The following is a 23,204-nucleotide window of genomic DNA, read 5'->3' as shown; positions in this document are numbered from 1 at the left end:
GAGACTGTTAAGGCAGCCAAGGATATAAGGTTTGAAAATGGCTGAAGATGCAGAGGGTGACTTCCATTTATATTTTCATCAGCTCAAGAATTAATATAGCTGCCTGATATATTACCTTTTCTCTTAGGGAAGAACAAAAAAGAAAGAAATCCAAACGATGATGAACAGAGAGAAAGCACACAGGAAAACAAAACAAAACACCCACATATACCCTATAGGTATCAAACATTTTATTTATTTTTTAAAGAAACTACAGCAATAGACACGATTACAGGATTATGAAGCACTGTAAAACAAAAGGAATGAAATGGCCTGGGTCCAAGCACTAATGACCTCACACCTTTTCTTTCATACTACCATCACTCAGAAAAATCACATTATCTGAAAAGAAAAAGAAAATTTAATCTTTAAAATTGTTTTGCCCTGGTGCAAGCCTGCATATCCACAAAGACAATTTATTTGTGTTAAAATAAGCTGCAAAGACCTGTATTTCAAACAGAATAGTTTATAAAATAAAACAGTGTCTGATACAGGATTCGAGCTCTGTCTCCCCAGAAAGTTGACAATTGAAGGTGATCGTATACACTATGAAACAAGTGTGCTAAACCTGATGAAAAGCTGCTGAACAGTCAAAGATACTAGAAACATTTTAAAATAACGGTTTAATTCTTTGACTATAATCTCTATCAGTTACAGCTTATTTCCTTTTTATTTTGTCATTTTCAGTATGCACTACCATCTCATCAGCCTATGGGACTATAGGAAGCTCGTATTTCATCAAGCCTCAGTAATTTCTAAAGCATCTTGAGACTGGGGATATTGAACACGAAGAAGAAACTGATAGGATAAATACTAATTAAAAAAAAAAAAAAAGATACTCACTTCTCCCCTCCAGCTATTTATAAAGAGCAACCTACAGCACTGCTAGCTGAACTGTTCATCTGGAAGTTTGATTAGTATTGTTTTAAAGAGGCTGCAGAAATATCCAGAATTGTGGTTGGGTTTTTTTTCCTTCTCCTCTGGCCCAGTTTTTTTAGATATACTTGTGTAACAGAAATGTTCGCTCTACTACCCAATTATTTTAGCCCTCCCTCAAAAGCCACAAGATAGTGGCTGTACCCACAGTAAAGATGTAGGATGCTCACGCTATTTAAAGGCTCAAGAAAAAAGTTGAGTCCCAGTTCTCTTCATTGTGTCTACCCAAGTGACAAGTCTACTCCCTATCCATTCTGTGCCCTTCTTGCTACCACTGGCTACCAGTCTGAGGTCTTCCTAAATTTTCCATCAAGTTATCCCCACAGAAAACATCTTTCACAAACAGAGGTCCTTCAAGTTGGTGAAGCCTCCGGTCTTAAACAGGAATAAAAAATTCCCTGCCAAACCGAGATGAACTCTGCTTAGAAAAGGCATCTGCCTGACCTGGAAGTACTACATACCAGTGTTCTTAAAACACACAGCATCTACCTCCTGCACCAACTGGTTTGTGTGAGCAAATGATGCAACAGTTTGCAACTATGTGCTTTCATTTTCTGGCACTGCTTGTGAAGACACAGAGGACATCTAGTGGTACAGTTACTCACTCTCTCAAAATCCCCAAGTGTGGATACTGAGGATAAAGACAAATCAAGCTCTACTTCAAAGGTCCTCCACCCCCTCTCCATTTTACTAGGGCAAGGTAGGCCTTGGTATGTTGTTTCTTACCTGCTATAATTGTTGTGGCCTGCCTCCTCACGTTGTTTTTATCTGTATATTCACCATAGTCTATCTTTCCTTCAACATAGAGTCGAGCACTGAGAAAAAAAAAAAAAAAAAAAAAAAATCAAGAATTTGGTTCTAGTCAGAGAACTGTACTGCTGTTTTCTCCTCTGTATCTGATTCTGAACACACAAGCTTTTGCATCAGTTGTTTGTAGCAGGTCTGCTAACTTATTTTATGGCACTTCTACCTTAGTATAGCTCCTGGTCACCGTAATTATTACATCAATCAATTATTAAAGCATTAAATCCTCAACCACATTTGTTATTCACTTACCCCCTCTTCACATACTGATACGTAACATCCCTGAGGCCCGGTCTGAAGACAGAGATCCTGTGCCATGTCGTCTTCTGACTGATATCACCTAAGTTACATAAAAATAACAAAGTTGGATGCCACATCCTCTTTTTGATGCGAGCCTCAGAAATTAGTCTCAACATGTGGGTGTTCTCAAATTATGAGAAGTGATCTGGTAACGGAAGTATACTAGCAATCAATCTCCCGCTCCATGCTAGAACTCAATGTTCCACTCATCTGTGTCCAAGTGAAGGTATTGTGCAGACGCACAGTTCAAACTAAGTGATCAGTTTTCCCGGAAGCCAGTGCTCATACTAGAATTTTTTTCCCCTCACATACTACACATTGAACAAAGTTAGAGAAAAAAAAAAAAGACATCTGTAGTTGCAGACTGATGGAAGAATTAATGGAAAAGTGTATCTTTTTTTTTTTTTTCCCCTCCTCTTGGAATACAAATAAGAGCATGGAACGTGCTACACCTCTAGCAACCCCAACAGTGAGAAGCTGCCGACTCAATGCTCTTTCCTCCAGAGGAAGGTCGACATGCAGATCTCTATTCAGTATGTGCTGCTGAGGATCACTAAGAGACACACAAATGCACCAGCATCTCTACTGACCTCAAAGGAACTTTCCTGCACCCAAGAGATTTACACAACAGCCCAAGGACAAAGCAGGGTGCTACTGAATATGCAAACGTGACCTCAGACATGGCAGAAGCACATTGCTCATTGCAGACTCACCTCCCTGGCTTGTCTCACTTTCCCCTGTTCGCCACATCTCATTAGTTGCAAGGGAAAATATGGTAACAGGATTTCTTCCATCCACCTGCCTCATGATAGGGTCCTGTCCAACCCGACCGAGTAACTGAACACGATTCATGGCTGAAACGCAAGAGTAAATACATATCCAGGTGATTTATGATGCTTCTAATCACGGCAAGTTGTAAGTTGGCAGCTTTTGTCAAGGGCCAGATCAATGACTTTCTGCACCTCCTAACCATTTTGCAAGCTCTTGTGACTTTTGGCTTATTCAGGCCCTGCAGATGGTTGACTGTGTCTGTACTATTGCTATCACTGCTCAATAAGCTCATTTAGAAAGCTAAACGTTCTTTGTTCTTTCTGTTTCTTTGTCATCTTTTTCACAGACACATACAAATGTCACTTGAGACTATTTTGCATTTACTTACCTTGACTTCTGTTTTTTTCATTACGATAAAACCATAGCATTACATTGATTTGTCCTTAAAACAGTACCTTTAAAACAACAAAGTTGCATCGTTACACCCTCTCCTCTGAATTAGAGGGTCACTACTTTTTACAGAGGTACCAGGACTAGGTGGACACAATTTATTCCTTCTCCTTGTTCAAGGACAACTGGAGGAGGTCAGGGAAGCATCACTCTTGCACAGTGAGCCCATGAACCAAATGGTACAGTCTGAAGTGTACACCTGGAGCAAATCATGCCGGGGCAGCAGCACTCAGGCACATGGGAGTCTGAGAAACAAGCACGAGACACCTAAAGGCAGGTATTAGAAAACACAACAACAGCATACTCGATTCACTGACACTTATAAAGCACAACCACCTGCCTTTTACAGGTTGTACTCCATGTCACGGCTTTTTTCTTTTCCCCCTTAAGGGCTGCTTGACTTGACAAAGACCAGATAGGAAGCTACTTAAGAGTCTGCTTCTTTGAAACAGCACGTTCTTAGTTACTGCGTTCAGGATCTACCATTTCTATCTGTTTCTCTCCTGGCATATTTCAGCCATTCTAAAACTGAGATAAAAACCACAAAGAGTAACAGCTAAGTTTCATCTCAGGAGATACTTACATCTTTCGAGTACCAATGAGCCAACTGTATCAGACTCATGTCTTACAAACTGGCGAAGCACCTGAAGGAACAGAGAGATGTTAGTTTTCAAGACACAAAGTATGAACAGTATTCACATGCTTTTACACCTTGTTTTCTGAACACTTACAGACGTTTTGCAAGTACATTCTTTTCTGGTGACTTATGGGGGGCCAGAGGGAAGAAATCCATTCAGCTAAATGAAGCCAATAGGATTATTCAAAGAATATCTGGTTAAACTGGGGTTAAAAAGCTGCTTAGGAAAAAGCATGGCCCAAAGGTACATCTCCAGCAATTATTTGTGGGACATGCAGTAACTACTGCTCTCCTGTCATACATAATAGGAGAGAGAGAAGTTTGAAGCAGAGGGATTATTTAGTTGGTTGGGCTTCAGTTTTTGGAAACAAACACAGTTTTGATAGTTTTATCAACTTTCTACTTCAGAGACTAACAAGATGCACCCAAGACATACATCTATCCGCTGCCATAAGCGGTATGATGCACCGATAATCCCTCATTCCCAAGCAAACAGCAAATCAAGGCCACAAAAACCTGAGTGCTGCAGCTAAACACAGGCAAGAAAAAGAAAAGGAACTGACTTGATGCTGGCAAATATCATGTCCTAGAAGAAAGGAGGAAAGAAAAGCCTGGGAACACCCCTGCAAGAGACCCATGTGCAGGAACTGGAAGATAAACTCATCCCTTTGCAAAAGTTAAAGGAAGGCAAGACTGACTGTGTTGAACAGAGGAGCTAAACCAGAGGAAATGCAACTTGTAAACCAGAAGTTCTTTAGCATGTCATATTCATTGATGTATATGCAAATCAGCTAAGACTCATGCCAGACACAAATCGGATCTTTTAATACATCATTCTTCCAGCACCTGAGTAACCGAGGTCCAGCACTTGTATTCTTGTACAGTACAAGCACAAACAGAACTTCCCTCTTTCCTTCACGGGTAACGCCGCATATTTTTTGAGAAATGACCGAAATAACACCTGCGACCTGACAAGCCCGTGGCAGAATTCAAACTTTTTATCTAAGGGCAGATGCGGCGCTGCGGTGAAGGCACCGGCAGCTTCAGCTCGTCCGTGCAGGAGGAGCCGCCCGCCGGTGGCACAGCACAGGCCCCGCGGGCGCTGCTCCGGCCGCCGAGGCGAGCGGCTCCACGACCCTCGGTCACCCCCGCACCCCGCAGTTATAACGCTGCGACTGAGGACGGCAGCGAAAAAACAGCTTCCGCGATGAGAAAGTTATTACAAGCCCCGCGGCGGGCTGAGGAGGGGCACGAGCTGCTTCTCCTCGCCGCCGCCCCCTCCCTTCCCCTCCCCGCGGCGGGCGGGCTTTTAGCAATACCCCGGCCCCCCGAGCAACTCCCCCCGCGCTGCGGGCACCCCGGCGAGGTAAAGTCAGGGCCAAACTCCCGCTGGGGCCGCAGGGCCCGGCCGAGGGACGCCCCGAGCGCCGCTCCCTCATGGAGCCCTTAAACCCTCACCCACGCCTCGCCGCCCCCCCCACCCCCGGCCCTACCTGCCACGCCGGTCGCCGAAACATGCCTTCGCCGCCGCGCCTGCGGAGGGAAAAGCAGGGCTGAAGCAGCGCCGGAGGGAGCCCCGGCCCCGCCGCCAGCACCCGACCCCACCGCCCCGGCCCCGCCGCCCGCGCCCTCCGCACCCGTCCGGCCGTCCGCGCCCTCCGCACCCCGCCGGAAGCGGAAGGGAACCGCTGGGTCCTGCCCACAGCGGGTCCGGGCGGAAACGCGCCCCTCGGCCCCGCCGGCCGCTCTGCGGGAGCCGCCGCGGCGAGCGGCCCGGGGGGGCGGGAGAGGGCGGCGCACCGCCGGCGGGCCCGGGCCCTCGGCCATGTGGGGACGGGCGGGAGCGGCCTCCCGCCGCCAGCGGCGGCCAGCGCCTGCCCCGGCCACCCGCGGGCGATGGGGAGCTGCCGGCGGGCGGGGAGGGAGGCCCGAAGGGAAAAAGAAAAAGTCACTCCGTCGTAGGTAAAAGGATTAAAATCTTTATTTGCACGTTTCGCTTCTTAAAGGATAGTATCTAACAGTTTAAAAGCCGGCACTATCCAACACTTGAAAACAAACTTCAGTAAAACCTGAAAATAACCGAGTCTAACTGCACACTCTCCCCCATAACAGTGTCAACGTTCATGTCCAACTACCACAGCTAGACATGCAGCCAGCAAGGACTCAAACTTACAGTAAGCAGGGGGTTGAGATTTAATAACACTTTACATGGGCAACTCCAAAAAACTGACAAGGCCTAAAATGCCCGGTATGATTCCTCTCATCTTTGCTGAAAGGCTGCAGTTTGCAGGCAGGCCGTTGCACCACATGTAAGATACTGGCAGGGCAATGGTACACAGACCCACCTACCAGCATATGACAGTCATTTCCCCCCACTTCAAGCAAAGAGTCCTTGCCGATCAACATAAAACAAGTCAGGCATCAGGAACTAGTCTGCAAAAGCTTAACCACATCAGTTATATGACATTGTGCCAGTTGCTGAAAGTTAAGGGAGGGGAAGCTTTCCTTTGACTTCCACAAGGAAGGCCCCCTTACTCAAAGTGTTCCCTTTTCCTCTTTGTCCCCCTCAGTGACATGCCGCTCTAACTGCAGCCCAAGTCCACCAGGACTACTACATAACTAGTCTGTCTCCTGATGTGTAGATAAAATGTGTCTGCCATAATCTCTACCTCCTCACTTCTAGGAGGACCCAGCTGTAGGTGCTGTCTCCATGTACAGCCACAATCTCTCCTCTATAGATATGCAGGTGGCCAGAGCGTTAAGACCACAAAAGCATCAGTCATAGGGCCCAACCAAAGAGGGAAGTGAGTAGAGGAAATGCCATCCTTTCCCTTGTATGGCAAAGCTAGTCCAAGTCTAGAATGAGACCAGTTACACAAGAAATTAATCAGGTAAGAGACTGAGGACAATAATCTTAAATCCCATGATCTCACACTTGTAAGCTAGTCATTATTCCCTCAGCCAACATATCATCATAACTAATGAAGGAACCAAAAACCACGACAGGGAGAGCTAATATGGGGCATTGATCTGTGCAGACCCTCTGCTTTCACAGGGCCATTCAGCCACCAGAGCATTTTAGACAACACAGAAGTTCAGTAACCCAAAGTAAAGCTAAATGAGCGACAGCTCTTCCCTCCCACCAGGCGCTTGCTGCTCTGCTTAGAAGAGGTTTCAGACTCTTGCAACTTGGCACTTCCTAAGGGCTGGTCCTTCATGAGGGTCTGGGCAAGGCGGGCTGCTTTAAGTTCCCTGCAGGGGGGAGATGGAAGGAAGAGGAGAGGAAGAAAACCACATCATGCATGAATCCCCATCAGCTACAGAAGAAAAACTATGAGCAATCTTGCACAAGAGGGTTACTGCAGTACTCCAGCATTGCATTTGACCCTAGAGAGTGACATGAAGATTACTGTAGGTTTCTCTAGAGTTTCTACTTCAGAACAGATCAACTTTGAAGGTTTGCCAAAGAAAACTGTGCATCAGGTCAGCAACGAACACCTAGACTGGCACCAGTATGAGGCATCCCTAGCTCAGTTTTCCCCCCGATTGTTTCAGATATTTGTGTTGGTGGACCTTAGATCAGTGCCACATGTAGCTCACATACATGTAGCACACAAAGGTAAATGTTTCTTTTCCATTGCCTTTTTTCCTTGATGCTTGCTGCTCTCCCAGAGCATATGCTCTCCTGTCTACATGGAAAATCTATTCCCCAGTTGACTATTGCACTAAGAGGGGTGGTGGGGCAGTTCCTAGATCGCAGCACCTCAAAATGTTACTGCCCACAGCAGTGAGAGGGAGGCAAGGGGAAAGAGGATGTTGGCCACCACCTGGTACTTCTCTTCCTTCAAGTGCTAGACCACTATCTCAGTGCAGTAACGATTCCTCATCTGCCCACTGGCTGCATATTGTATCCGTATTTTCCATCACCCGTGGTTATAGTAAACATGCAAGTTCACTGCTCTAATTTAGCCACCTCAAAGCCAGAGGTGAACCACAGCTGCAGCCCCACCACCCTCCCAGCTCCAGGCACAGGAGCCGACTGGGTATTTCTGCATGTTAGGTCTCCCAACACTACCACCCTACTTTCAAGCCTGGTGACCAGCACTTGTTGCACCCATGTCTTCTCCCCTTCATGCCCAAGCCAGCCCTACCTTTCCAGCATGGCAGTCTTGCACTTCTCCACATTTAGCTGCTTCTGAAGCTGCACAGCTTTTCCACGTGAAGGACAGAGGACTGGATGTTTAGTAAGAGCTGTGGCAGAAGGTCTTTCCACTGGGTCAGGATGGATCATGAGCTAGAAGTCAAAGGAGTTCAGGGTTTAACCCTCGCTGTGTCACATGCCAACTGGAAAAACCTCCTCCACCCTGTCAAGACTACTTCCTCACCTTGAGGAGTTCAAGAAAGCAATGAGGAAGTTTCTGGGGGATCGGTGGGATATTGCCTTTGCGGATGTGGTGCCACATGGCCCCATTGTGAGGCAGCGGTGCTGTGCCAGCCGCTAAAGCTACTGTGAGTGCGAGGGCAAAGATGTCTGCCTTCGGCAAATAGCAGTATTGCTGCAGAGAGAAGATAAACAGTTATAGAAAGGGAACATCTTGCTATACTAACAAAGGTGGGTTGGGATACCAGCTCAAAAAGAAACAAACAAGTCTATGTATGACACTGCCTTCACCATCCCAGTTGGCTGTTTTCTCCTCTTCAGGATGAAAACATTGATAGCAGGTAGTATTGGTAACTAACAGCACATAGGCTTTCACCCAGTCACGGGGAGCTTGCAGCCTACATTAGATCGCTGCAGCAAATCCAGAGGATGGCCAAACAAATATGTGCCTCCAGCCTCCATCACAAGGCAATAAACTAGCCATGGCCAACTCAAACTAAAGACTGCATGTGATATACTGACTTAATAGTTCCTAAATGCACTTGCAGCACAAAAAGACACTGTTGCTTAAATACCCGAGTTGATGAACACATCCAAGCTGGTTGTTACATACTGATTCCCTTTGTGTTCACTGCCCAGAGTGGCAAAACTGCAGTCAGCTTAAATAGTGTGTTGTGCGTCCCACCTTGACACACTACCCGATCAGGGCTTGTTGTACAAGGCATTTCTCTGGGTGCCTATGTTCCTCGGTAATCACATCCAGCAGTTTAACCTCAGCTGGGCTGGTAAATGAAATGTCTCTAAACTGATAAAGGTTTTGTCCTATTCATCCCTTGCAGGTAGAATAGTTGCAATAATCTAATGATAAAGTTACTTATGAAGTATGTTAAGTACTTACATGACAAGACCCATGCCTACACTATTCTTAATAAAGTGTTAATTTTGCTAATTTCACAGCTGGACCAGACACAAGAGGAGATAAGGTAAGGAATATGCCAGACTAACAATGTCAATACAGTTGATCTCTCCCCACTTGCTCACCACCCTGTTCACCCCACCACCCTGCCAGCAGCTGTACCTCTTGCAAGATCTCATTGGCCAAAAACCGCCTGTCTCCTTCCTCCACCTGGGGGTTTGTTATCGATGTCACATGGCCAAGGTCACCTGAGACAAAGAACAAGCAACTAGTGGAGCAAACTGATACAGATCTCCTCCACCAATAAAAGCCTGCATTTTATAGGCACCAACAGAGCAATCAGGAAATACGGAGTAAGAGAGCAAGTTTGCTCCTACTCAGGAATCTGGGCTTGGAGACAAGCACCTGAGTTTTCTAGGACTTGTCATCTTAGAGGAATTACTTCAGTACTATGCCACCACTTTTGTATGCAAGTCTTTTCAGTCAGCAGGACAGTGCAATATCAAGCAGTAATGAGCAGCCCTAATGTTACACTAGTTGTGAAGGGGGCTAAAACTTACCAATCTTATACACCACACCAGAAGAGGATTCATCTTCACTGTCACTCTCTTCCTGCTCAGCAGGGCCTGCAACTGCCAGCTTGTGACAGATGAAGATATTACCTGCAAGACAGTGAGATTTAGCAATAGTGTGGTGTCGGTAGCCAGACTGCAGCAGCCTGACAACTTTGTAGAAATCCCACCTGTCAACGTAGCTAAGCTTTGCAGTCAGAGAAATTCTGCACATGCTTCCCACCTGTTAGTCTGCTTTCTGCCCAGCTTACATATTCAGCAATACAGCTGACAGAAGACAGTTGCATCTTGTGCATACAATATTCAGCGTAATCAACTTTTCTGTCCCTCCCTCTGCCCCCAAGCTACAAGCATGATTTCAGCGGGAAAGAAGAGCTCTGCTATTAAGAGCATAACTATGTGACTGTGGTGGGGAGCCCTGGGGGTGCCCATCCTCAGCTGCAGAGAGGAAAGCTTGTTACTATTTTTTGCAGGAACTTAATCCCTTAGGGTAGGTACAATAAATACTTCTCACTCCAGCTCTCCCATACAAAGGTCAAGTGTTGTGCAACAAGACAGCAACAAATAAGGAAGTCTCCGTCTTCATTAGCAGCCCTACTTGTTCCACCAGTATGGAAGTGATTCCCATGAGACAGGATTATGATGAGCATGAGACAGAAGTAAAATGCTTACAGCTATCTGAGAAGGCTTGGTTTTAGAGCAGCAGGAGTTGCAAGATTTAAAAAAAACCCCTCAGAACACATTCACCTTTTAGGGCAAGATCCTCTTTCCTTTGAAGCACTGTAATAGGTCCAGTCAGAAGGACCTATTACATACAGGTCCTACCCATGGAGGGTCACTTGGAGGATCCTCCAACAAAGGAGGGGAGAGCTATACTTACTAGGTTTGATATCCAGATGCACAAGGCCAGAGTTGTGGATGTATTTTAGCCCCATGGAGACTTGTAACAGTATTTCTTTCAGCTCTGCTTCTGGGAAATACTGGCCAAGCTTTGCATTTTCCAGCAGCACATCCTGGAGACTCCCACCTAGGTGAAAACAGTCAGTCTGAGACCTGACAGATTTTATGGAGCAGCATGTTTGAAATAGCTTAATAGAAACTATTGCCCAGATCACTTGCAGGCTTGCTAGTGACAAACCCTGTCTGGACCAGCTATATATGCTCTAGTGATTAAACCTGGACATCATCATTTGGCTTCAGCCTTTCCATTGCCTTGGAGCACTCTGCCTCCAGCTTGCCAAGGACCAAGCAACTGTAGTTCTACCTACAGCACCAGAAAGGCTGACCTGGTAGTGATGCTGCTGCTACTGCAAGTGAACAGTGGAAAAATTAATTACTTTTGCCATGCTTACAGGCAGAAAGCAGGTATATGAATGGTGGAACAAGGAAATTAAGCTCCCACTAGCAGATTTTTGATTGAAGAATGTAACATTTGACACAGAAACAAAGTCTTGTGGGTCTCCATTAAGGCACTCTAGCTATTTCAGGACTAGAAAATACCATGGCCTCTCTCCCCATCAGCCTGCTTTTCACTACTTCTCCTTTAGTCGCAGATGTTCATCCACTAGAACACAAGAAATGCATCAATGCTGCAGCAATGATCACTATGTTTCATGGTTACCTCCACCAGATTTAAAGTCATTACCCCAAACAGCTATCACCACTCATCATTGAGCCCCAAGACTGCAGGAGCAGTTGAAAGAGGAGAGCTACATATTTACCTTCAGCTCCTCTGGGACCCAGAGGTGTCTTTTCCAATGTCTCCCAAACAGTGTTATGGCCAAGGGCAAACTTAAGTAAGAGTGTACCACCCTGCCTGCAGCACCCCATTTACAGTTTACCTCATTATTTAGTCTCTGCAGCTGTTGAGCCCTTTCTTCTAGCCAAGATGCAAGGTGCCCTCATCTCAACTAGGTAGCCACTCTTCAAATCATTACTCCCCTTCATTAAGAATGACATGGCACTTAACTGCTCTCAAGTCACTCATCAGGTTTTACCTGGGCAGTCCCAGATGCAGCTCCAAGCATCAGCATGGGGAATACTTTTCCAGGCCAGCCACCATAGAGGAACAGTTTTAAAATCCCACAAATTAGAGGATATTCACTACTTGAGACACTGGCACCATTCAGAGCTTTGTCTAAGTATTATGAGCCCTTAATGGATTCTCCATGGAACTGCAGCCCCAGTGCAGTTTGCTCCATTGTAAGACAAAACATCACAGAATCATCTAGGTTGGAAAGGACCTTAAAGATCATCTAGTCCAACCGTTAACCAAGCACTGCCAGATCCTAACTACACCATATCCCTAAGTGCTATGTCAACCCGCCTCTTGAACACCTCCAGGGATGGGGACCCCACTATCTCCCTGGGCAGTCTATTCCAATGCCTGACTACCCATTCTGTAAAGAAATGCTTCCTAATATCCAGTCTAAACTTTCCCTGGCACAACTTGAGGCCATTCCCTCTTGTCCTATCACTTATTACTTGACTAAAGAGGCTCATCCCCAGCTCTCTGCAACCTCCTTTCAGGTAGTTGTAGAGGGCGATGAGGTCTCCCCTCAGCCTCCTCTTCTCCAGACTAAACAACCCCAGTTCCCTCAGCCGCTCCCCATCAGACCTGTGCTCCAGACCCTGCACCAGCTTCGTTGCCCTTCTCTGGACACGCTCGAGTAATTCAATGTCCTTTTTGTAGTGAGGGGCCCAAAACTGAACCCAGTAATCGAGGTGCGGCCTCACCAGGGCCGAGTACAGGGGTGAGATCCCTTCCCTGTCCCTGCTGGCCACGCTATTTCTGATACAAGCCAGGACACCATTGGCCTCTTGGTCACCTGGGCACACTGCTGGCTCCTGTTCAGCCGGCTGTCAATCAACACCCCCAGGTCCCTCTCTGACTGGCAGCTCTCCAGCCACTCCTCCCCAAGCCTGTAGCACTGCTGGGGGTTGTTGTGGCTGAAGTGCAGCACCCGGCATTTGGCCTTATTGAAACTCCTACAGTTGGCCTTAGCCCATCGCTCCAGCCTGTCCAGGTCTCTGCAGAGCCTCCCTACCCTCGAGCAGATCAACACTCCCATCCAACTTGGTGTCATCTGCAAACTTACTGAGGGTGCACTCGATCCCCTCATCTAGATCATCAATAAAGATGTTAAACAGGACTGGCCCCAAAACCGAGCCCTGGGGGACACCACTCGTGACTGGCCACCAGCTGGATTTAACTCCGTTAGAACATCCCATGTCTAAGTACAAAAGAAGGTAACTGCACCCATCCTGAGATCTCAGCCTTTAACAACATCACAGCTCTTACCATTGCAGTGTTCGTTTTGGATAATCATGTGATCGTCCTCTGCCCACGCCGAGTAGTAGCGCACAACATGGGGGTGATGTCCAAGGACAGCATGAGCATAAACCTCACGCAGTGCCAGCTGCCTAGAGAAGCACGCACAGAAAAAGCAGTGGTGACAGAGTGCCAGGGTCCTGCTTGGGACCATGAGAGGAGCCCTGGTTTGCAGCCTGGCTTGAGAAAGGGAAAGCAGAAGTGTTTAGGACTTCCTCCTGGGTTTTGGCAAGACAGACTGGTTCTCACAGCTGCTGAAGCAAAAGCTGCCCTTACTCAAATGTGCTGAGCAGCTGTCAGAAAAAATAATCACTGAGCAAGTCTTTTGTTAAAGAGGCAAAGGCAGCCTCAAAGACTTTGCTTTAGCATGTGGGACAACACTAGCTGGTCAATGCAGATGTCAGCAGTGCTGGCCATACAGCAGGGCAGGAACATACCACAGATTAACTATGACAGCTGTTATTTTAAAGAGACTGGCTGCATGGACCCAAGGAGTTCAGGTAAACTGTCATCTCACTTTGCAATACATGTGGCTTCTTCCCTTTCTCAGACATTTATATCCAATAGGCCTAAAGTGGCAACTTCCCCCGCTCTCCCAACTGTTACTTGGGAGTGCAACAGCAGCCAGTTTTTGCTCATGCCACCCCTCAGATACCTTTAGATCCACACTTCCTCCTTCCCCATCACACCTCTCAAGAACATGCCCATCATTTCAACTGGCAGTTTCTAGCTAGCACACTCACTCATCTGAGGATCCTGCCAGAGGCCTTTTGGAGCGTTTGATGGCATAAACACATCCATCAAGGCGTTTGATGCACTTGTAGACAGAGCCAAATTCCCCCACACCAATTTTTTCTAGTTCCAGGAACTCCTTCTTGTAGCGGGAAACCATATTGCTCTCTTTCAGAGGATATCTCTACAAGGTCACAAAAACAGCAAAGACAAGTATGAGTTGAAAGACTCTGATAACAACATCTGTCATGTTTTTAGAGCTGTGTAGCACTTGCTCTCACAGAGCACCCACATTGGTCCCTCTCCCATTCTGGATGTTCATCTGGGCATGTGCGCAGGGGTGTGCCAGTTCTTGAAACCCTACTTTTCACTTAGGCGTGTTGTGTTTTTTTCTGACCATGTAACAAAGGCCATCTTGGTCTGATTTGGCCAAGGGGTTATTTTGGTTGTTGTGGTTTTGTTTCTTTTTTTTTTTTTTAAATCATGACTTGTTAGCTGTAGAGGTAAAAATTGTAACTAAGGAGAATTGTAGTCTAGTTGGCTGTATGTGCCTAAGCCTCCTTAGGTTACTACCATCACATCTCTTCTCTTGGCAGCCCTGCCCAGTTCCTGGATCCATGGCTGATGGAGTCAGGGATGAACAGCAGAAAACAACAAAATGCTTGTCTTTTGCCCAGCTACTGCAGATGCAAAAAGACCTATCAGAAGCCTTGGTAGGTGTAAGTCCAGTACCTCTGAATTAGACTCATGTACCGAAATTGTATTTAAATAAAGGCTACTACCTATTTTCAGCTCAGGAGAGAAGCTTGGTGTCTGGCTTAATGTCACCCCAGCTATGTAAGAGCTGCTTTACTCTGGCAGCAGAGGTTGCCTGCAGCAAGGACATTCTGCATCAGTTCAGGCTCTCATCAGGTTTGAGGCACCAGCTGTTGACTAATGGCAGATTAGCAGGTCTCAGCATATCTGTTTGTATTCCCAGCGATTTCTCACTGGGAGCCACTTTTCCACAAAGGGCTGAAAGCCTGCAGAACAGCTGGAATATAATTATTGCTACAGTAATAGTCACTAGGGAAAGAGGAGCTGCTGGTACTGCTTGTAGAGTGATTCCTACTGGCAGGGGAAGATACGTAAAGAAGGGAGAGGCAGTGGAGCATGAAGCAAACAACAAGAGAGTGAACTAAGTGATTTTCCTTTGCCCTCCTACATCCCTTACAGGGACAGTGGTTCATATTGCACAGTGGTTTCCACAGAAACCACTGCTGTAATTACTGTAGTATATGGTATATGACCTTAAAGGGTGGAGGTAATGTATTGGTCCTCACAGTCAGTAAGATGTGGCCCATATGAAACAGCAGCCCTTCACAACAGTTTGTATTTCATAAGGCAGCTGTATTTTACAGTATCTTAAAAAGCTCAGGAAAAAGATACCTCCTAGTACACAATATGTATTACATAATATGATCAGCACTCGAACACAATAATATTTTGTTAAATCACAAGTTATTTGAGGTTTTCTTCTAAGGAAAAGAATAACTGTGGTAGCCCCTGATCTTACCTGGTAGCAGATTTATTCTACAGCTGTAGTTTTCCATGGAATCAGTTTTTCTGCAATACCAGTCTCCTCGACTAGAGGGTACTATTATTCTTCCAGTAAGCCTAATTATTTCACCATTACAATGAACAATTCTACCTACTTGCACAAGACAAGAAACTTCCTTCAAGGGGCTGCTCAGGAAAACTGCGATTTTTACCGCACCCAAAGGCAGATATTTAATTTGGGCTTGGCTTACTTTCCAGAAAGCAGCTGGATGAGTAGCTTCCCCCCAGATAAAACTGGGAAGAAAGGCAGCAGCTATGGGACACGGGTTCCCACACCAGCTACCCACCTCTGCCAGCACAGCTGAGGGTTCACGAGACCTTGCACTCTGCCCCGTGCAGCCAGACCAACACACCCCCCCACTGAGGTTTGCCAGCAAGAGCACAGACATCGGCAACAGCAGGAGAAGCTGGGTTTGGGCTATAAGAGTGTTCTCTGTCTTGTAGCTACGTAAGCTATGGTGGGGCCTTCCTGTGGACCCCAAGGCACTCAGACACCCCCCAGCTGGGCATTTTCTTACTGAAGGAGAGTACAGAATTTGCTGCCTTGCTTCAGAAGGTTGCCATTGTGACTACTGCAACTGAAACTCTGCCTTCGGTACTTATCCACATCAGAGCTGTTCAGCTCAGTCTGGGTTTTTGCAGCACAGGTCCATATATTATTTGCAATATAGATGCCATGTTTCATTCATACCCAAAGATGCTTAGTACACTGATTCATAGCAACAGGAATACACCTGCTTTTTCAATCCACAAAGGTACAGTCACTACTTACGCTAACTCAATAATATAGTAATACAGTTCTCCCTGAGGAACCCAAATTATATTTCCTAGAAAGACCTCCTGACCAAAATCAATGAGCTTTAGGATTACTTGTCAAAGTTTCAGATCTGCTTTAGTACAAGTTTCCTTTAGAGATAGGAATCATTTATGAGTTTGTTGTCTCAAGCAAATGTTAACATAAAACATTCAGCTTGGAACTATTCTGTCATAGGTATTCATCCTCTGTCATCATGCCATGATTTATACTCCAGTAGCAGAATAAATTTCATCAGGCACCAAATCTTTACAAGCATCTTATCCTCTCTGTAGGGGGAAATACACACTTACATTTGTAGGTAGCTCCTGTTTTATCTGGCTTCTCAGTAGAGGGTCCCTCCTATAACAGAAGTTCAGGAAAGTCTGGATGTATCATTTCAGTGCAGCAATCCAACTGAGATTTGAAATGAAAACATTTTTCAAAAGAATCTCCAAACCTTGCTTCATAGTTTAATTAAAGACTTATTTTGTAGAGTGTTAATACACAATGAGTTTCTAGTTGAGGGCTTAAAGACTGTAGTCCCAGGCTAGGGCATCTTTGTTTCCATCTAGAAAGCCTCCGCATACCAACTTCAGTACTGCCCACAGGACAGAGTGGCACAGTTCAGGGGCATCATTCTCCTGCTCACCTTATGGCTGGTGAAGCTACATGGGAGATGATCTTGCACAACAGGCTGCTAGTGAAGGAGAGCACTGTCCCACTGCGCTTTCAAGGGGGATAACCCACCTGAGCATCAACAGCTGAGGCTATGACAGAAGCTGAACATCCTTGTAGTGTAGAGGTATGACTAAATTTGTGTCTTGGTTAACCCACACCAGATCCAGAACTTTTGCATGTCAGCAGTAGCCTGCACCCATCTTAAAAGCTGTGTTACATGCAAACATGCACATCATTTCTTCTGACTTGTGGGTATGTGCATAACCAAATCAAGCTCCACCCTACCCATGGTTGAAAAAGAAAGAAGTACAATTCTGTCCTACAGCCATAGCATTAAGGTTAGCTGTTGATCCCCCACTTACATTTTTGAACAAAGGAAATGATTGATTTTATTTATATTTCTATTACCTTCATGCATCTGCTAATGTTTGCTCTACACCAATGAATACTATAGAAGTGAATGATTCACTGTTAGCAAATAAGTAATGATGGAGACATTTAGTACCTTATCTCCTTCAAACAGTCTCCTTCCAACTAGTTATTTAAGAGTAGTTCACTTACAGCTCTCCTCTGGTCTTCCGCTTGCCATTAGGAAGAAAGAGCGTTTGTCGATATGACTCTGGTGTAAAGGGATTAATGTTGACAAGAGAAGCTTGGGTAGAGTCATCCAAGTCAGCACCAGGAGTAAATCTCAGATGTCGGAAGCTTTTGGATGGGACCTTTGTCCCAGATGAAGGAAAAGCTGTCTTTGATAACAGGCTCTGTATTGAGGAAAAAAAAAAAGTGGTAGATAAGCCAGCAAAATGTTTTTGTTGCTTCTATGTCAGAATAAAATCTCTGCTCTCCTGAAAAATCAAGGAGAACTCAGCTCCCTTCCTCAGGATAGCTGAATCATTAAAACCCTGCATCCCTAATTTAGTCCTAAGTTTTCTTCTCCACAAAGTATTCTTCTTCCACAAAGTATTACGTTCTTCACTAAGCCCTTTCAGACTATTCTCTGCTCACTCTGGTGAGGCCCGCAGAGCCATTTTGGCAAGCACAGTCCTCAAGAGGAGCCAGCTGCTCATCTTTCCCACCTACAGAGACACAGAAATTGCATCATATGTTCTGTTAACATGGAAGCATTGACTGTTGCATCAGTTTGGTCAGGACAGGTTTGTCAGGAGACAAGACAGAATGTCACCCAAGTTTCCTTTTGGTTCCCCAGTAATAAACAGCATTAGTATAGGGGAGGTTGGTAGAAACATCTTTATATGGCTCTGGCAAAGTGACCAGAAAACAGTTCTCAAGAAGAAAAACCAGAGTTTCAGAAATTTAAGTTCAGGAGGAACCTCTGGATTCTCTATCGTTCAGCTTCCCACAGAAGACAGGGTTTCACCTGCTAGTCCAAAACCTTGGACTGAGTAAAGCATAACTTCAGAGGAGCACCCATTCTCAACTTGAAGACAGAAAAATCTACTTACTGTCTGTAATTTGACCCCTTCAGTAACCATTAGCTTTTTGAAATATGTTTTTCACTTTTTTCAGCTTCGAGAAAGTGGTGTAAGGTCTAAAGCAGTTTTTAACATATCTCTTTCTTCTCGTTAAAAGCCCTTCAAGAACCTAGAACTCTCCCTGTCGTGAAGATCAAGATACTTCTATATCTTTTTGATCCAACAGTGATCTCACTCTTGTGAGTGGAAGTGTGGCTCTAGGATCAGATCTAGAGTTCCTCCCTTCTCTCACTGAAAGCTTTTGATGATAAAAAACCCTAGAGCTGCATGCAGTATCCTGCATCCACCTAATTGATGCTGCACTCATGGATATAGCTACTTCTGGGACATCCCTCTATTTCTATACCATACTTGGAAGTTCAGCTACTAGTGTACTATGATTCTGAAAGGTGCTTTTTGTTCATTTTCTCAAGCTCTGGTCTGCATCTCCTTGCTCTTGGATGGAAAAGTTCTGCATATGGATCTATTAAAAGCAGTACATGTCCAAGCCCAGTTTATCCAGCAGCCTAGAAGCTCTGTAGAACTGTGGCTATGTTCTAGTCTAGCCACAAGTCAAGAAAGGGATCTAAAATACCACTGCAGCCTAGTGTTGTATGCATGCAATTCCCATCTGCTCTACTAGGGCTCTATTTCATAATCAAGCAGACTTGTCTCCTGTAACATCATCTGAGAATAGCTGCTGCCATACAGTGTACGGCAGCTACCATAACTAGCTCTAGCAATCTGTTCCATGATTGGGTAAGTCTACAAAATACAATCATCTGCCTCCTCTGCCGTGCATCCTAGCTGGGGCTCCAGTGCTCATCTGTCTGCAGTTAGATGTGGCCTTTCTCTCACCTTCAAATGTTCCAAGATCAATGCTCCCAGCCTTCTTTATAACCAGATTTAGGCCCTTTAGAGCCCACCTTTTGCAGCATGCTTGGAAACCAAGATCTTTCTCCCCAAACACAGCAAATGAAAAGAAATTATTTAGTGCAATTGCTGCTCATGGGTTACAAGGTGACAAGCCACAGGCAGCATGTCTTGAGGCATTCAGCCAACATGTTATCTACACAAGAGCACACAGTGAAAGCACCCTGCAGTACCAGTGGCCCATCTAGTCTGGAAGAGATTCTAGACCTTTCACCCCTTTTCAGATTAGATTCAGGGAGATTTCTTATAAAGGGTCATTGCCAGAAAATCTTCAAGTGATGCCATTTAGAGCTGCTTTCCCCTAGAGAGGAGCAGGCCATTCCTCAGTACCCACGGTCATATGTGGCCATAGGATCATCCTTCTCTCCATGTAATCAGGCTTCTGGAGTGGGACAGAAGTCAAATCCTAGCTCAGAAGTACTAAAAGGACTGATCTTCTGTGTACCACTTAAGCAAAGGAGCAACCAGTCTATCTGTAGAGCAGGAATATTGAGAGAGGACTGAAAGAGCAACATTTCATTGCAAGGCTTGAATGCTGGAAGCCAGTACACACAACAGAAGTTATCTAGGAACAGAGAAGCTGGCACCAAGTCTCCACTTGTGCTTATAGAAGACAAAAAGCAGTTATATTATATTCTATACAAGAAGTTTCACAGAAAATAGAAGCTGGGATCATTCTCCTAAGAAACTAGCTCAGTAGATAAGTTACATTTTAGGACAGTGACATAGAGGAAGACAGGCTAATCTTCCTCCACAAGCACACATTGATTTGCTAACCTGAGAACAAAGTCCCACTTTCCCCAAATTCACTGAGCATCTCAGTTTCACACAAAAAGAGAATCAGCATCACTGGACAACAGTCTGGTTGGAGGCAATCCAGACTTGCCAGACAAAGCATACCCCAGCCACAATGCCATTTCTAACTTTCTCTTTCAAGAGAAAACTCACTTGCATTCAAAAATGTGCTGAACAGAGCAGTCAGGGCAGCTGCCTGTCTCCAAGCTCCCCCTGGAATGACAAGCTCCTTGAAGAGAGATGCATTTATCCCTCTGGGAGCCCAGTGCATGCTTCCTACAGTGATGCTGCAGATGTCCACTCCCCTAAGCAGAGTGTGAGGGGCCCATGTGCAGCCAAGGCACATGGTTGCTTAGGTTTTTGTTGGGTTTTTTTTTGTTTGTTTTGGTTTTTAAGTCAGACTGACTCAATGCCAACTAATTGGTTTTAACAACTGTTTGAAAAGAGTCAAGACACTTGTTCCCACACACAGGTTTCTATTCACACCCACAGAATAATCCTCCCATAGCAAAGGAGCTCATGGTCCAGGTTTCTAAGGGAAGAGTAGAGGCTAAAAACAGTAACATTGAAAAAATGCGTTCCACAGGGCTAGCAACAGATCCCCTCGTCACCCATGCAGTGATGCCCCAGCAACACCACAGACCTTGCCTGCTCAGACACAAAGGAGATAAATGCCATTACCTTGGGAGTGTGCGGGGTGTCACACAGCTGCAGCTTTTTCCAGGTGATGTGCAGTGGTGTCTCAGCATTACCCCAGCTCTTACTCACGGCTGGGGAAGACTGCAGGGTGGGACTCACCCAGGCTTTTGTCTTGCTCAAAAAGATCTCACCAAGTTTTCTTTGCGGGGTTGCTGGCAGAGGACTGCTCCCTTGCCACTTCTGGAACTCACAGCTCCTGGGGGGGCTCGAGCTCAGGGCATCCTCCTCATTTACACTTCTGTCTTCACTCTCTTCACCACAACTGGAAAAATCCAGTCGCTGAATGAATTCATCGCTGTTGTCCCAGTCATCCATTTCACCATATGAAACAGAGAGGTATGGCTGATACTGGCCTGCTTTGTTAGAGGAGGAAGGGCAGAGGGAGAGGAAGATGACATTATTTACACAGGCAGATTAGCCATCCCATTCCTTGCCTTAGCAAAGGCATTAGTTCTAATCACTGCATGTACTACCCCACCCTGATCCCATATACATAAAAGCCTTGATCACTCGTAGATGTCATTTGATGGCATTGGTTGAGGAAGAGTACCCCAGAACTAGCAAATACAAATCCATTCAGTTCACGTAATAACAACAGATTCTGCTTTTCACCTTGTTGGTGCAAGTCAGATAGAACTCAGAAGTTGTATCTGTAACCCTGTAAGCCTCCAAGGCAACTTCCCCACCTGCTAATACTTCATCTACTACTTTCATCACACATAGAAAGAAAGCAATTAAATACTGAAGAACAACACAGATGAGCCCTCCCTTCATTCTTTTCTACCTTAAATTTCTCAACCAGAGAAAAAGAACCCACACTACATACAGCTGTAAAAGCAGAGGGTGCCCCAAGCAGTTACCAGATACCCTACAGACAACCCTTCTCCTTCCCTGGCACATTTATAACCACCCCACACACCTGCACAATTGCTAATGGAAAACATCTGGAGCTCGGCAGCACCTGTGCACAGTTGCCTGTGCCTAGGAAAGCTGGTGGCTGAGGGATTTTGCTGTGGATGTGGATTTGCTGTGCCTGTAACCAGCTCTGTGGGAAGCCAGGGCTCCCTCTGAGTCATCTTGCTTCTGCACGCTCTTCCCTCCTCCAGCTTCCCAGGGCCTATGGGAAGGTGATGTTTGCTGACAGCCAGCCTGCTCCATGTTAATCCCATCAGAGATGCAGTCTTTGTGGGCTTTACTTTTATAAGTGATGAGTCTTGTCATGATGAGGCCATCCGCTTCCTTCTTTTAAGTCTGAATTTCACTTCCTGCATTTAGATGTTAGCTTGGACAGGCGTTGCAGCCTGCATGGAGAGGTTAGTAGCCTAATTTATAATGTGCTAGACTTTGGGAGAGAGTTAGGGATCATACACAGGTCTTTGTATGGGTTCCCATCTTGAGGTTTGAAGGGAGAGGAGAGAAGCTGGAGGGAGAAGCTGGCTGCGTGGGTGAAGGCAGCCCCACAGGTGAGGTCACTCTGCTCCTCACTGGGAACGGGTCAATGTCTCCTCTTGCTCCGCCTCTCTGTAGAAAACAGGGATCTTTCTGTGCCTTTGTGAGCCTGCATTTCAAAGAGGGACCAGCATGAGCTTTAACTAACTGGGAACAAGGTTACAGTAGCTTTTTTTCTTAGCATTGAGGAGAGCTGCTGGAAAGACATGAAGAAATTGAAAGTGGCCACAGCCCAGAGGAGATGAGGGTTTGTCAAAACCAACATGTGCACACATCGAGGGGAATTCCCACCAGAAAATAAAGGGACATGTCAATCTGAGGTCACTCGGCTCTGCTAACACGATCTTTAAATGAAAAGTAGGGCCATACGAGTCTCTGAAGTTTTCTGTTAAGACTGTGACTAGCAATTAATTTGATACAGGCCACCAAAGCTGTATTAGGAGGCCATGCCAGGAACTCCGTTTTACTGCTGAACCTGGCCCAGAGGTTGTGGTGTTTCTTTCAGGCACAGAGCCTGTTGCTGCCATGCAGGCTCCCTTCTGCAACACAAGTGCTGCGTCTCCCTGCACCTTACCTTGAGCAAGCTCCAAAAGCCCGGCAGTGCCGGCGCTGGCTGCTTTCTGCTATGAAAAGCTGTCTCTGCAGCATCTGGCCAGCTGAGAGTCTATGACAGGACCACTTCAGTACTGCTGTGATCTGACTCTATTAATCAGATGTTTGGTACTTGAAGCCTTGGATAGGAAAATTTTATTTTAAATCTTAAGAAATAATGCTTTTAGTCCCCATAGCTACAACTTGTTCAGACCACAGTTTTTAAGCCCATCTGAAACATTTTTTGATTTTTTTTTTTCCTCACGGTTTATAGGTAGTATCCATCTTTCTAAGGAGGAATGTGATACATAAAGGAGAAAAGT

The 23,204-nt window shown here is 45.7% G+C and overlaps 1 protein-coding gene across 2 annotated transcripts; it reads right to left on the bottom strand.

Moving 5' to 3' along the window:
- Positions 1-208: 208 nt before the first annotated feature.
- On the bottom strand, positions 209-21,156 carry LOC141924120 (single-stranded DNA-binding protein, mitochondrial-like). 2 transcript variants are annotated; one of them, XM_074826012.1, is made up of 16 exons: positions 20,824-21,156; positions 17,504-17,703; positions 16,576-16,624; positions 13,881-14,053; positions 13,108-13,229; positions 10,687-10,833; positions 9,795-9,896; positions 9,397-9,482; positions 8,323-8,493; positions 8,089-8,231; positions 5,431-5,470; positions 3,884-3,944; positions 2,793-2,933; positions 2,032-2,119; positions 1,702-1,790; positions 209-381 (listed from the first exon to the last, which is right to left on the bottom strand). In XM_074826012.1, the coding sequence occupies exons 1-16, from the start codon at positions 21,154-21,156 to the stop codon at positions 335-337; spliced, it is 1,992 nt and encodes a 663-aa protein (XP_074682113.1). In that variant the 3' UTR covers positions 209-334. The 2 variants fall into 2 exon arrangements, with proteins under 2 accessions (XP_074682113.1, XP_074682114.1); XM_074826013.1 differs by lacking the exons at positions 8,089-8,231; positions 8,323-8,493; positions 9,397-9,482; ... (5 more) ...; positions 17,504-17,703; positions 20,824-21,156 and adding an exon at positions 5,575-5,624.
- Positions 21,157-23,204: the final 2,048 nt, after the last annotated feature.

This window comes from Strix aluco, chromosome 5 (genome assembly GCF_031877795.1).
Source record: "Strix aluco isolate bStrAlu1 chromosome 5, bStrAlu1.hap1, whole genome shotgun sequence".
NCBI classification, from domain to species: domain Eukaryota; kingdom Metazoa; phylum Chordata; class Aves; order Strigiformes; family Strigidae; genus Strix; species Strix aluco.
The sequence above is the reverse complement of the archived record's forward strand: the minus strand, read 5'-3'. Positions and strand labels throughout refer to the sequence as shown.